We start from the raw sequence: 15205 nt of genomic DNA on the forward strand, positions 1-15205 counted from the left end.
GTCCACTTTATTTGAATCAGCTGTTGCAGTAGGGAGACATTTACTACCTGTAGGACACCAGCCCTCGAGGACCCAAGTTGGCCATCCCTGTTTTAGACCTTAAAGCAAGCTATTTCATTTTTTGACAGATTGATGAGATTTTCATCCCTCAGGATTTGTACTCTGAAAAAAAATGGCAGCGATGACATGGTGTGAATGTTGACTAAAACCAGGCAGTTATTTCAGACCCAACCCAATGTGCAAGAGGTTGATATATCTCATTTAGTAATTGCCTTATTACCTTACATTTGCATGGCAAAAGTATCATTTCTAATCATCTTCATATAAAAAAGACAAACACAAACAAAATGTTCCCACCTTTTGAGGCTTGATTGGTCCTCTACTGTCAACTGGATGTGTGTGCACTTGGTTATTCTTACCATAAAGTCCTAGTTACATCTTTTAGAACACCTCAGCAGTGAGTTTACACACCATAAATGCAGTGTCATTGATTTGTTGCATTTAATGTGTGCAAAGGAAAATGTTAATCTGTTAATCTCACCACCGTGTTTAGTTTTATTCGCATTTCCATATTTATAGGAATTATATTCTTTTCTTTTTGACAAGGTGGGCATCTCTTTTCATAATCAGGGTACCTTTTCCTCTCCTACATTAGTAAGCTTTATTTTTCGCAGAATGGTGCAGTCCTGTGAGTTACATGAGTGTCACATCTTCCCGACACTTTTTTCTTTTCACTCCTTCACCTCTCTTTGCTTTTCATTTGCTTTCTGTCTGCAGCCCTTCATCTTGCAAGATGTCCGTTCCACCTCTACTTTTTGTCCTCCTCTGGCTTTTGTGACCTTTTCTGTATCATTCAGCAGACCGTAAAAAGGATGCATCTCTGCAAACAGAGTTTAACCCTTCTCCTAGTTTCTACACCGGACCCGGGCGCTTTTTCGACCTGAAGCTCGGAGTCTTGGAAAAAAATATAAGATAAAACAAAAATTGGCCAATAATTGCAATGTAAATGCATGTAGTAATAGATAATCTGGATTGTTAGAAATCTATTGCAGCTACTTGTCTGATCGTTAGCAAAGGTTAACATGGAGGTGTTGAGATGTAATTTGGTCTGTCATCTCCCCCCAGGCAGCACTGCTGTGATGCTGAACAGTAACACTTTCTCTTGGAAAACACTGACTGGAGTTGGCATGAAGCGATCCAGCAGGTTATCATGTGAAACGTTTGACGTCAGTGTGGAATGAAATTAAAGTCTTGCATTTAACTGAGGAACAAAGACGTGGACAAAACAAAGAGAGCTGTTCAATCTGCTAACTAAATTAGATTTTTCCTGGCGTTTCTGTCTCACGGCTCCAACAGAGAGCACACAGGAGGACAGACTGTGCCCTCCCCTCTTCTGCCTCCACACTTCCTATCCTCTCCTAACACATGCCACTTGTAGAGATTTTCTCCAGAGTGCTCATCAGAGTGAGGATTGCCCAGGAATGCCAGTAAAGCATTTTTAGTGCCTCTTATTGAGACTGTTTCTACATCCCTCCATTTAAAAAAAAAGAAAAAAGCAATAGAATGGTCAAATAAGCGTTTTCCTGCTTTTTTTTATTTTTTATTTAAACAACTAAGTAAGGGAAAATGAATAAATTAATCACTTGAATGGTTCAATTAGGCAGTAATTTGTGACAGCAGCAATATTCGAAAAGTGCTTGAAAAATGCTATAATTTTACGCACACTGATGGCAAGATGGCAGCAAAACCTCCACTGATGGTAGTTTAATGAACCAAACAATAACAACAGAAAAACGCGACTGTTTACAGCTCGTTTCTGGAACTGGATTTAACACAGAAAACACTTCATATATATACATACATATATACTTCATATATGTACATATATATATGTCCGCCAGGAGAGAGGTGTTAAAGTTGGTTATATAATGTTTGACAAACCTGGAGAAAGACAGAAAATCTGACTTAATATGTTGGACTGTAATATTTATCTTGGCTGTTAACATTCAGGCAACAAAACTATTTTGAAATATTTTAATTTATATACTAATTCCTCATTCTAAATATTCTGGTTTACCACATTGCCGTTTAACTGAAGACGACAGCAGCAGGAAGATTTCCTCTCAATGCATTTGTTTTGGTTGCAGAAAACCTTCCTGTAAGTTGATTCTCTGCATTGAAATTTGGCTCCAAGTACTCCTGTCCACAATATATGTTGATTAGGAGAACATGTAATAATTTTATAATCTTTTAAAGTTAAATTCTAAAAGGATTATATATGCTTGCATGGTTTTTTGTTTGTACTTGTATTGATCTTGGCCTGTCACTCTATCTGAACACTCAGTGTATTACTGATCATTATCTTGGCTAACCTTAACTCACACCCAGAGAGATTGCTCTGGAAAGCTGATAGCTTGGGGCACAGAAAAATCAGGCAGACCCTCGTATCTTTTTAATGAATCTGACCTTCTTTCTTTCTCATATCGCCGATCTGACTGTTGCAGGGGTTTTTTTTTTTTTCTGTCTCCCTCCGTATCCTTGTTAAGATGTGTCATTCTCTCTCACCCACCTCTCCCTCTCTGTCTTCCTTTCATCTTGATCTGATCAGGCCAAGCTGCTGAAGTCTCAAGGTGATCACCAGCCACCTTTCCTTTGTTTGGTTTTGGAGCCCCTCTTTCTATTTTATGAGACAAATTTAGTTAATTTCTTATGAATGACAAAGGATGCCATTGAGGGTTTCAAGGACTGATATCTCCTGACTTTTCTTGTTATAAATCAAGAAGTCTGGAGGACACATTCAACTTTCACTCAGCTTCAATGAATTGGTATCATCTGAAATTTAGGAAAATCAACTTTCCCAAATCAGTCAAAGTCACAACATCTGGTGATGTTGCATCCATAAAGTTGGACAACTGGATGTTTGGATGGCAAATTGATGTTATCCTAATTAATAAACTACATTTTCTAGCTTCATTGTGTTAAGATGCTATGGGATATCTGTCTTATTTAAGAGTTTTAATCACCAAAATGTCTTTTTAAAAACATAATGAAGCCCTCTCCATAAGGTCCTGTTCAAGCTCCTGACAATGATTTTTTTTTCCTGAAAATGGGTTTTGGTCCAACTTAGATTCCATTAGATTTTGGGAGCGATCCAGATAATAATCTGGATCCAGAAGTTTTCAAAAGCTTCTTTATCATTGCAGGATAGGGCCATTTTCAGTATATATGCACATAACTCTACAATAAATTGTCAGGATGCTTGGATAATAAATACAGGCGAAGTACCCAATAGGTTTTATAAGATATCAAAGATAGATCTAGATTCTCGCAAAATTCTGGACACCATCCAGAACAGGAAAAGGGAATTTCTAGTGTTGTCATCACTGCAAGAGAAAAAAATTCAACGTTGCAATACAACCAAGACACTGTGGCTTCAGAGTATCCAGAAATATAATGATGCATCCTTATAAAATGAAGATAGGACTATAACATAGAGTGGAAATCGCAATATGGGTGGAAGTGAGCTGCTTGGTGGAGGTCTATGTTCCTCAAGTCCTTATCTACTGTTTTTGTGGTGCAGCCACAGCTGGAGGTCAGGATCAAGCAGATTCACAAATTATAAGGTGAAGTTTTGTTTTTTTTTATTTTAACTTATTAAAAACAATTTTAGTTTAATAATTTAGTTTCTTTTATATCTTAAAAGGCAGGGGAAAGAGTGCATGTACTTGTTTGTGATCCATGTCTCCTTATCTTGCATGTAGGCTCAGAGTTTTTATTCTGTTGTATTTTCCACATAAAAATGCCTGTTTGATTTTGTAAAAATCTGATGTCCTGTGGCTTTTAGCTACCTACTTCTGCTGAGTTCAGGTTGCAGAGATGAGAGACTGCAGAATTGAGGAAGTGCAAGTGAGAAGAAGAGAAGAAGGATGAGAGGGTGATTCCAAGCCTTGAATTCTCAGTTTATTTGGCTCTGAGCTGTAATCTACAGTAAAAAAAAAAATTCTCTCTATTTCTGGCTCACTGGCTGGTTGTTAATCTCCACTTCATCCTAAATGTAATGGTAAAAGTTTGATGTCAAATCAGCTTTGATTGGATGGCAAATCTAACATATCAGAGCATCTCTATCTCTGTGTCTCTGCTCTGACACTCAAGGAGTAATTGTTTGCTTTATCTGCCTTAATATTTTATTTTTAGAGAAAAATGTTCTTGATGGAATTGAAGAATACACTGAAAAATCTTTTAAACTTGAGGCTTTTGGCTACTCTGGTTCGCTCTATCTTCACTTCTTCCTGAGGTGCTTTGAGCATCTGGCAAGAAGGCACTGTAGACATCTCCAGTGCAAGGTGCATAAGGCATGTCCAACTGGTTAATCATGGGTCACATCAGGACGTTGCTGTGGTGATTATCTCCTTGCTGCCATGGCTTTTGGAGGTGGAGGTCACTGGAGAGAGGAAGGTCCGGGAATTCTTCTTGGACTGCACCTACAACCAAGTCCTGGATAAGTAGTAGTGATGGAGATAGTTTTTTCATTTGAACATAAGCCGATACCTTTAGATGTGGAATGATTGTGTTTCTCCTGTTGCTTTAGTTGCATCTACAGTTCAAAAACACCTATGTTTAGACTGGTGGAGTCAGATTTACTGGTGTTTGCCTCTGCGTGATGGACGTATGAACTGTCAAGTTTGTAACATACCTCTCATTTACTGACAGCTGGAATAGGCTCTAACCTGCATGGATGGATGGATGGATGGATGGATGGATGGATGGATGGATGGATGGATTTTACTGTATCACAAGATGTTGACTCGTGCATAAAAGCAGGTGGTTACCGCAGAAAACTGGTCAGAATTTCACAAACCAGTTGGACCAGGTACTTTTCATATCACTTCTTGGTCTCAGGAACATAAAATAATGGACCTCATACAGGCAAAACTTTAAAAAGCAGAGTGGACGCCTGCTGTAATTTACAGCAACACACACCATTAGGAAGCTACATAGTGTGACTTTGAATTTAATATAAATGCAACACATTCAGCATGTTTTAAAATAAGCCTTCAAATATTCAAACTCTGCTGCAGAAAACTGCTCAATAGACCATTTTATTAGCATGCTTTCTTCCCAATTGTGTGTTAATGTTTTAAGCTTCTCCTTTCTAACTTAATTCCCTCCAAAATGCATGAAGAAGAAGTTTAAAATCTGTCTGAAATCATCTCCGTCACACAGAGAACAAAAGAGAAAGAGGGGGGTCCAGTGAGACTGGAGTAGTTCAAAGTGCAAAGTCCACAAGACTTCGCTGTAAAGGAAACAGCAATGGAGAGAGAGCAACGGAATCAGGGGAAGGAAAAAGTGATCAGAATATAAGGAGTTTATTTTATATAAAATTTAAAAAAAAAAAAAGAGGAGCAAGGCTTAACTGTGTCTGGGAGGGCACCAGGAGAAAAGGGGGAAAAAAGCACTTAGGCAATTAGGTGAGAGGAATAAGAGAGTGTGATTCATCAAAGTTGTCTTCTAAGTCCAGGACAGAAACTGGGTTAGGTACTACCAGGTGGGATAAGCATTAAGTACTGAATTTTCTCACACAGAGTTAGAGGGAAAGGAACTGAAGATGAAAAATCAGACGAATGCTTCAAGGGGGGAAAAGGACCTCTCAAAGCAGACCCGTGGAAATGGCAAGGAATGAAAACAAAATCAAGATGATGATGATGATGGAAAAGAGATGAGTGGAGGTGAAGTACGGCCTTATAAATAAACATGTAAACGTTCCAGTTTTGGTTTAAAACTATGGAACATGCCGCTGACCGATACTCTGCCGATGGGAGAATTCATATTGAAAGTGGAAACAGATCAAGTTTGACTGCTGAGTTTTCCCAACTTTTTTCTTTGCTCCAGAGTGTAAAAATGAAAAGAGCTTTAAAAATGTGAAAAGATTTTTGTGTGGTCTTAAAGAATTATAAAACACACACACTCACATTCATGAGCGCACAGAATCAGCCCACCTTGAAATCCCTGAGGTAATGTCACATGGATAGCTAGCGAGATAAATGTTATGCTTCCTTTGCTCCGGCTCCAGTGTGTTACCTCAGGCGTCCATTGTTTCATAAAACCAGTCATTCCCAATCCCAAACTAGGAATTTGGTGTGTATGTGTGTCTCCTTGTCTATGTGTGTCTGAAAATAACAGAATGGTGCAGGATGATTTGAAAGAGGAAAGTAGTTTGACGCAACAATTGAGAAAATCCTGGAATAAGCACAAAGTACATGCTTTAAAAGCCTCTATTTGGTGTGTGTGTGTGTGTGTGTGTGTGTGTGTGTGTGTGTGTGTGTGTGTGTGTGTGTGTGTGTGTGTGTGTGTGTGTGTGTGTGTGTGTGTGTGTGTGTGTGTGTGTGTGTGTGTGTGTGTGTACGTGTTTGTGGGGTAGCGGGGTTGAGAGCTTGTCCATCAAGCTGGTATTTGTGCAACATGCTTCTGCAGGTGGCATACATGTGCTTCAAAATCAATGTGCCGTGTAAGTCTTAATCCACTCACAGCAAGGTGGGCAGGTTCTTCCCATGGCAAGTAATTGGCTTCATTCTTGTCTGTTATGGTAAACGGAATAAAACTTTGGATAATATTTCACAACATTTTAGTAACGCATCCCCCCCCCCCACCCTTCCAATGTGCATGTAGACATTAATATTTAGATGGTCCAAACTTCTGTAGATTTCCCAGGGAAGCTCCTCTGTCCTATATGGAGTTCAACAGCAATGTTATCAACCATGTTTTTGCACTGCACTGGAAGTATGGAAGGTCTGGATTGACAGGATCGGTGAAAGAAGCCGCATGACTCTTGCCTTGAGGCACATTTATCAAGTCCTAAAAAGAAACAGAATGAGGAAAAAACATGTCAATCACATGCAGGAGAGAAAGAAAGATACAGATTGGCAGACAGAGACACAGAGGGAGGCGTGAAGAGGCAGAGGTCAGCTCAAAGTGCAGGTAGACTTTGTCAGTCCAACAATACAGAGGAAGTGATGGTTTCTCTGTCTTCTGGTTTGCATTTTTCAAATTAATGAATTATTAAATGCATTGTTCAGCAGGTGATCCATGTGGGTATGAGATAGAGTCTGGGCTTGAAAACAAGCTCTTCTTTTTGGTTCTCTTTCGATCATTTTTCTATCCTCTCCGGTGTGGTCCAACAGTACTATACAAGCTCTGTAATACAAACAATTGTGCAAAATAAGTAGAAAAATAAAGTAAGAATCCAGAATATCAAGGGGATCATTATATCTATAAAGCTCCCCTTGGCAAAGTACATTTGCTCAGCAGAAGACAGCATCCAGACCATCATTCTGCTCGCTTAAATGCTGGACAAGACAGAAAAAAAACAAGCACATGCATATCTACCTCCAGAAAATCAACTGACTTCCTACTGCAAGACATCCATTTACTTTACATTCAGTTCTAATTTCAGTCACATCTTTGTCTTTTAATGTTTAGCATCTGCAGCTGAGTTTCCCACTCTAATAAAGTCCTTCTTTCCTAAATGGTAAATGACAGAAATGACAGCAGACAAGAAAACTCCAAAATGTGTATATTTGTCGATGTATATGTCAGATAGGGTTTCTATGGCAACTGCCAAAAGATTGAAGCAGCTGAGTACATGCAATCACATGTTGTTTGCAAAGGGATAAAAGTGGGATGAGCAAAAATACTTAAAGAAAACAAAGTAACTGAACATAACTGAAAGGAAATGACAGACTGATGAAAAGCAAAGACTTTTCTCTCGCTGATGTGCAGCGTGACCATTTCCTCTCTTCCCATTATGTTGTGTTTGTGCAGCTTGTAGTGATGCAGACCTCCACAGTCTGGCTGCCAGGCTGAAGGACTGGTTTGGAATTCTCCACCTTGACGCCAACAGAGACCTCAAATCCTCTGACAGCTTTGACTCCACCAATGGACGTGAGTACTACCCACATGTGTTTGTGTGAGTGGGGTGTGTAGATAACTCATTCCCGCTGAACCTGCATGCTTCCCAGTGCTCATGACTGGTGGCATTGATGTTGACAGTAACCCTTCTCTATTCTCTGTAATGTCAACATGTCAGCTCTGCCAATGAAAACATGCAAACACACACATGCACGCACACACACAATCACACTAAACCCAGTTTGCTGCTGGAACAAAATGTAACTGATTCAGTCACAGTCTTGTGTCTCAAAACGTTTCTTTTCTAATTTTACTTCTCCTGTTTTCTCTGCCAGATTTTGATACCAGCATCTTACCTATATGTAAGGACTCACTGGGTTGGATGTTCAACAAGCTCGACATGAACTTTGACCTCCTACTGGACCAATCAGAGCTGAGTGCCATCTACTTGGACAAATATGAGCTGTGCATGAAGCCCCTTTTCAACTCCTGCGACTCCTTCAAGGATGGCAAGTTGTCCAACAACGAGTGGTGCTACTGTTTCCAGAAGCCTGAAGGTGAGGAAGCTACAGGTTAAATCAAGGGTTACAAAACGGTTTACAAAACAGAAAGATTTTGTTGATGCGAAAGCCTAATGACAGTGCCGATAATTGGAACTAAAGGAAAAATCAGGGCCTTCTGTCTAGTTTGTGTGCGTCTTTGTCCTCTTTACATTGTTTGGTTCCAGTTAGAAATAGTTTCTGCTTCATTTATAAAAGTATTGCTAAAAGTCTGGTGTGCAGCAACTATCTTTCTCTTGTGTAGACTGAAATTCCTTCAATGTTCAGCTGATAGATAAGGGTAGCTCAGACTGGGTGAACTGTGTATCACATGGTTGGCTTATAGACATCACTCATCATTACCTGAGTGGAAATATCTTATACCATAAAACCACAGAGCAATCATTTTATTTATGAACATAAAATCTGGAGTTAATATGCAGCTGGTAGAGGCACCTGCTGGTATTTGTTTATTTCAGTTTATAGGCCTTTTGTTCAGCCATTGAACTCATTTCAAAGTGGCACTACTGAACTTTGGTATATCTTCAAACAGGGGCATCCACTAAGAAAGGTTAACTGGGCATTCATCTTTTATCCTTGTTTCTTTTCTGAGCCCTCTTCGGCTTGTAAATCCAATCAGATCTTGACTTTTATCTAGTCCCGTACTTTATCAGTGTCTGTCTATTTTCACATTGGTTCCTACAACAATGTTCTCTTGGTTCCTGGTTTCTTTGTTGAATCAACAATGATACGTGTCCAAAATGTACCATGTAGAATCAAAGAAAAAATCCCACTTATTTATTTATTTTCTATATGTGATTTATAAAGTTTAGTAAATCCAATTACCTTTTTAATACACACCAATTGTTGCATTTAAATCAGATATATTCATTTCAATATCTATTTCTGATGTTATGATAAAATTCCTCTATGGGATTGCGTTATTATCACTGCATTCACTGCTATTAAAAGCTGATGCAACATACACTAAGTATACGCTTGTTCAGAGGGCACCTCAGGTCTTCATAATTTAAAACTAGTGATCACTAAAAAGACAAACAAACAAACACAGAATATAAAACAGCTGCCAAAAGAGTCATGGTGCTCTGACGGTGATGTCAAGAATGCACCAATTTAAACAAGCGTACGGTGCTTGAAGGAAACTATGGATTGAGGGAAGTGTCAAATTAGATGCAGACAAAGACTGAAAAACTCCTGTGAAAGCTTGTAGAGAGGCTGATTAGGAAGATGGATGGAGGTATCTAAAGAGACGGTAACTAATTTAAGAAATTGCTATGTTGTTAAAGGATGGTGTCAAGTCAGAATAACTATAAAGCGGCAAGACTAAAGGACGGCTGTTATCGCTTTGGTTGCGCAAGGGGACAGAAAAAAAGTATTTAATAAAATCATTTAACTTCCTCTCTTGTTGCAGGACTGCCTTGTCAAACTGAGAAGAGCAAGATCCAGAACCAGAGTCGAAGAAAGAGCCTCATAGGTCAGTGTGAAGAAGTGACAGCTGTCAGTCCCGTCTCTTTGATGCCCTCGGATGATAACACACACATCCCGTAATGAGAAGTTTGGTGCTCTTCCACATTTCAAAACAGGAAAAGGCAACAATAGACTTTAAAACCGTGGTTTAAAGCACATCCAGGCGTTTTGTAGACATGTCACCTGCTCCCAGCGGGCAGATTGTGTAGTGTTCCAGCTCACAGGAAAAGAAGCTTGAAAAATGAGCTGCGACTGGGTCAAATGAAGGTAACAGAAAATAGGAGTGTGTGCGTGAGTGCGAATGCTTGTTTGTGTGTTATTGAGAGTGACTGCTTCCCCTTAAGCTGGATGTATGGTTGTTGTCCTGCAACCTTCACAGCAGTAATTGATTGTTGATCTCCTCTGTGAATACAGAAGAACTTTGGTGGTAGCTTCAGGGCACGTACATGTAACCTCTGCTGAGCAGAGATCAGATTATATGTTCCGTTTTTATCAACATGATGTTTTTTAACCTTTAATAACCTATTTCTCTTAACCCTCGTGTCCCTTCTTTCTTTTCTCATCCTGTTTTTCTGAACCTTTCCTCTCTCATTCTCTATCTCAATTTGTCTTCAGGTTCTTATATTCCTCGCTGCACTGAGGAGGGCTACTACAAACCAACCCAGTGTCATGGCAGTACAGGCCAGTGTTGGTGTGTGGATAAATACGGCAATGAGATTGCCGGCTCTAGAAAACAAGGCAACCCCAACTGCGGTAAGACTACGCCATACCGTACTATACCCACTTTATTTATAAAAGACTCCAAAACAGCCACAGCTTAACAAGGTGTTGCACAAAAGTAAAATCATGACACAAATAAAACAACATCATACATAAGAACCACTAAAATCCAATACAATAAAACCAGTTAAAACATAGATCTAATAATTTAATAAAAAAATTAAAAAATAAATAAAAGTTATCAAAATGAGTTTTAAGAAGAGTTTAAAAGAGAATAGTGAAGAGGCCTGTGGTGTGCAGGTTATTCCACAGTTGGGAACCAACAATGGAGACTCCTTGTCTTTCTCTGAGCTTTCTCCTGGACGTTTGTACCTGCAGAAGCAGCTGGTCAGCTGATCGTATAGTGAGCCATCACAGGTCAAAACCTGGTTTTTAAGCAAAGGTTGCACAACTACATGTTTAAGTTTACGAGAGGACAGACTGGGATTAATAATGGCAAGAGCTCACTGTGCTTTACTTTAAAGGTTTCTTTTAAAAAATCCGAGGAACAGTATCATGGAGGGAGCCTGAGGCCTGAAGATGACACGCTACATCTTCTAAAAGAAAGTCACAGGTTTAGACTGAATAAAAACAGCTGAACAAGGGGCAGAGGAAACAGTGTCGGATCCATGGGTTGTGATGAGAGCTCTTTTCAATGAAAAACAATACAAAATTATTCTATTCAAGAGATGTTTTTAGGCAGACATTCTGTGGACAAATAAGAATCAAACTAATTGCGTTAAACATCAGACGAGGGTTAAGCATCGTATTGGCAAAATGTTCCCCTTTTGTCTTTTTTATGGTTCTCTGGTACTGACACCAGCAGACTCTTGTAGTTTGATGTGACACCTGCAGTTTATCCTCCTTTCACCTCTGTTTCACTCACAACATTCCCTGACAGCACGAGTCCTGTTATTCAGCCAGCGTTCCAGTTTAGCCTCAAAGCACTTGGTTTTGTGAGTCTGGGACGGTAAATATCTAAAACCAGGAGCTGAGTTCAGCTGTGTCAGAGGATGACAGAAAGCTGACTGTAAGCAGCAGAGAAAGGGTTAATAACTCTGACGGTGTTAAACAGGAGTGAGAACTGAAGTTCCTTTCAAACCAACATCAAATAAAACAAGACATGATCTGAAGGTCAAGTCACAGTAAGTTAGACACTGGCAGACCATTTGAAAGAACAAGATCCAGTGTGTGTGTCAGTGCTGGTGTGTGGGGCTAGACATGGATTGTACCATGTTAAATTAGCTTTATTAGTCTTAAAAAGTCTTTTACCAGCAGTTTATCAGAACAACACAAAGTGCATTAGCACATGCACAGCTGTAGCAGAATAACAATATTGTACCATTTCCCCCACTGGCTCCCATTTATCTCAGTTTCTCATCATTAGTATTTTAATTCAGCTTCTGTCTTTTCTCTTATTTTCTAATCTTCTACAGATTAAAGAGACTGAGGAACTTCTCATTAAAACCTTACAAAGCATAGAAACACAGACATCTGATTTAGGAGGTTTTTAAGCTTTTTGTTCAGCAAAACCTCTGTCTTTACCTTTAATATAGAGTATCAAGTATCAGTTAAGAAGAGCATACAATGAGGCGTGAGTCTTTTTTATGTGTATAATCCCACCTGCTTCAGATATCCTGCTCATGCAGACTTGATTAAAAAAAATAATAAATGTTTACCTTGGCAGTTAAACAGAAATGTCTGTCACACTTTGTAAGACGACAGCCATGTCAGAAGAAAGCTGCCAGAAACATGAATTTGTTGTGGAGACTGAGTCATACCTTGTGGTAGAGAGTAATCCAAACCTGCCTGCAAATGTTTCATTTAAACTGAAAAGGTGAATAATTTAGTGGTTTGACATATCAAAGTCATGCTTTGCAAGGCAGTGGCAGAAATTCAGGGGAAATGACAACAAAAGAAAGTCAAAAGGAGCACCTTGCAGAGAAGTGATGCCTGAGGGATTTCACTGTGGGGATAAAGGGACAATAATTAGCAAGAAAGAATCCAGGTATGATTATACTGATTACCAGTTGGTCAACCTACAGGTGCAGTTTACAGTTTACTGGAATGTCAGTCTGGGTTAAAGCTAATAATTGCAGCTTCCAGCATCAATATGGTGTCTGTTCAGCCACACATCCTCACAAAAGTGTCCCTTTGTCTGTCGTTTAACAAGCTCATCTGACTGACTGAATGACCTCAGGCTGGAGCAGTTTGGAGTTTTCCTGTTTCCCTCTGCACACAACAAGCACTGAAACTCACCACTGAATACCGTAAACGCAAGGCACTAAAATGTACCATTCATACTGAGGTGTAAATGACCTTTTTTTTTTTTTTAATTAACTAAAAGAGATTCTACCACTCCACTTCCAGAATAGCACATTCAGTATAAGCTGCTGTAATAAGTCCTGTTCACTCTGTGACTGCACCGGATGCAGCATTCATCTGCCATTAGCCAAAAACCACTGAAGCGAGTTAGTTGACAAGCAGCCCCACCGGCTCTTCACTGTGTTGGATGGAGGAATAATGAACAGGAGGCCTGGTTCTGTTTCATTGTCTCTTCTGCTGCTAATTATTGTCAGGATAAAAAGAGAATTTACCAGTCAATCACACAGTTGATTCACAAGGATCAACCCCTAATAACATGAATTTACACCCCCAGTTGTGGCTCAGTTAGGCTATATTAGTAGCGGAATGAGGTGTAAAATGCTCACATGCATAAGGCCTTTTTCAGAGTCATAGTCCAAATAAGGTTGGACAATCTGGACAGCAGGAAAACCCACATTAAGTCCAGTTTTTGGAAATAGGATCCAAAATGTGGACACATAGGATGCCCAAATGAGATTTTAAAGAGGCTGTTGCGATCATTCGAGTTTGACTTGAAACAGTATCATCAGATCCAGTTGAACAGCAGTGCAAAGCAGAATCAGTGGACCTGCACGTCGAAACCCAGTCATCCTGTTATTCTTGACTCAGGGAAACTTCTGTACTTCTAATCTGTCTATACGTGTCCTTGATAATCTACCTACAGATGAGGATCAGGAGACATCAGGGGATTTTGGCAGCGGTGGTGCAGTAATTCTCCTCGATGACCAGGAGGAGGAACCATCACATGGCGGGCGAAGCAGGCGGCAGAAGAAGAGACGGGGCCGGATCCACCCAAGAGGAGCCATCGAGGATGATGAGGACGAGGAAGAGGACAAGGATGATGAAATCGGCTACATTTGGTAGCTCCGCTCCGTTTCACCTTGCCATCAGCTGACCACAGAAAACTCCGTTAACTCGGCACAGATCTGAAGCCATTCCAATGTTCCTCTAGTTGTCTTGGCAGCAATCCATCTTTTGGCTCCTGAACCTGCTCTTGTAATCCCTGCCCGTCGTCCAAATCGCTCTCCTCACTCAACCTCACACAAACTCTTCATTTTCAAGTGCTTCACCCTTTTCTCAGACAGAAAACAGAGAGCCTGTTCGGTTCAACAAAAACTGTCATGTCTCAGTCTCACTCTGTCCACTTCCTGCTTCTGCCCTCTTCAAAGCCTGCAATCTTAAACCCCTTCAAACATGAACACTTTTCTTTTATTTCTTTTACTCCCTTTATCTCTGTCCTCTTTCTTTCCTAACCCTGAATGTCCATATCAGTGTCTCTGGTCAGTCCGTGAGCCCAGATAAACTAACTGATGTGTTGATGTAAATATGTTCCCTTGAGGGAGGCTTGGTTGTGGATTCCCTTCCCCCGATGATGCAGCTGATTAGCGGTTCATTCATTGTTCTGTGTTCCACTGTTGGGCTCTTTCCAGTGTTCAACCATGTTTCTCCAATTTGCTGCCCAGTTTCAGGCTCTGAGATGCTCCTTTTCTGTTATTTCATGGAGGATTGTAAAATATCTAATTGTTGATCTTGAATGTTCCAGAAAGCCCAGGAAGCAATGAGATTAATGCTGTATTGTTGTTGTTGTTGCATGTTTCTCATCGTGTATCTGTAAAAAGAGAGATTTACCTGGCCAGGTCCAGCTCTATGCATCTCAAATCAGAAAGTGATGCCTATTTGGCTGCTACAATACTTTGTCGCTATGTTGATGCTGTCTAGTGTCCTTTTGGTTCTTCTCCCAATCTCAGGAGGTAGAGAGCTGCATTGCAGAGGGATAGCAGGGTAGAAAAGCTAACTGCAAGACCTGCATTGCAAATTTGTTCTTTTGCTATTTGGTCAGTAGGCCCTCCTGAGGCCTTTTGACACTGCATGGACACTAGAAGAGAAAGCTGCTCCTGAGCTGGGAGGACATGAGACGTCAAGCAGAGACAAGACTCTGCTCTGCCTCCCAACATTGGATATGTTCAGTGATTTGAAATTGAAATCTTCGCCATGTCAACTACGTGAACTTTTCTTTGTAACTTTGAAAATTTAAGTAAAGTGGCACTGAGTGTCTTTTGAACCTTACAGGTCTGTGTCCACTTGTCTTGTTCTCTCAATGTCCACCTTCTGACTGACAAATATAACCTTATTTCACCAAGTCATATAAA

The 15205-nt window shown here is 40.1% G+C and overlaps 1 protein-coding gene across 1 annotated transcript in view; it reads left to right on the forward strand.

Annotated features, from left to right (window-relative positions):
* spock1 (SPARC (osteonectin), cwcv and kazal like domains proteoglycan 1) overlaps window positions 1–13919 on the forward strand; it is a gene marked incomplete at both ends in the record, with an annotated part of 101591 nt that extends 87672 nt beyond the window's left edge. The window contains 5 exons of the mRNA XM_079249582.1: window positions 7819–7938; window positions 8241–8462; window positions 9877–9939; window positions 10548–10685; window positions 13720–13919. Coding sequence (XP_079105708.1) covers window positions 7819–7938; window positions 8241–8462; window positions 9877–9939; window positions 10548–10685; window positions 13720–13919 — 743 coding nt within the window. The remainder of the gene's footprint in view (window positions 1–7818; window positions 7939–8240; window positions 8463–9876; window positions 9940–10547; window positions 10686–13719) is intronic.
* Between the last annotated feature and the right edge of the window lie 1286 nt (window positions 13920–15205).

Source organism: Telmatherina bonti, assembly GCF_933228915.1.
Source record: "Telmatherina bonti genome assembly, chromosome: 12".
NCBI classification, from domain to species: domain Eukaryota; kingdom Metazoa; phylum Chordata; class Actinopteri; order Atheriniformes; family Telmatherinidae; genus Telmatherina; species Telmatherina bonti.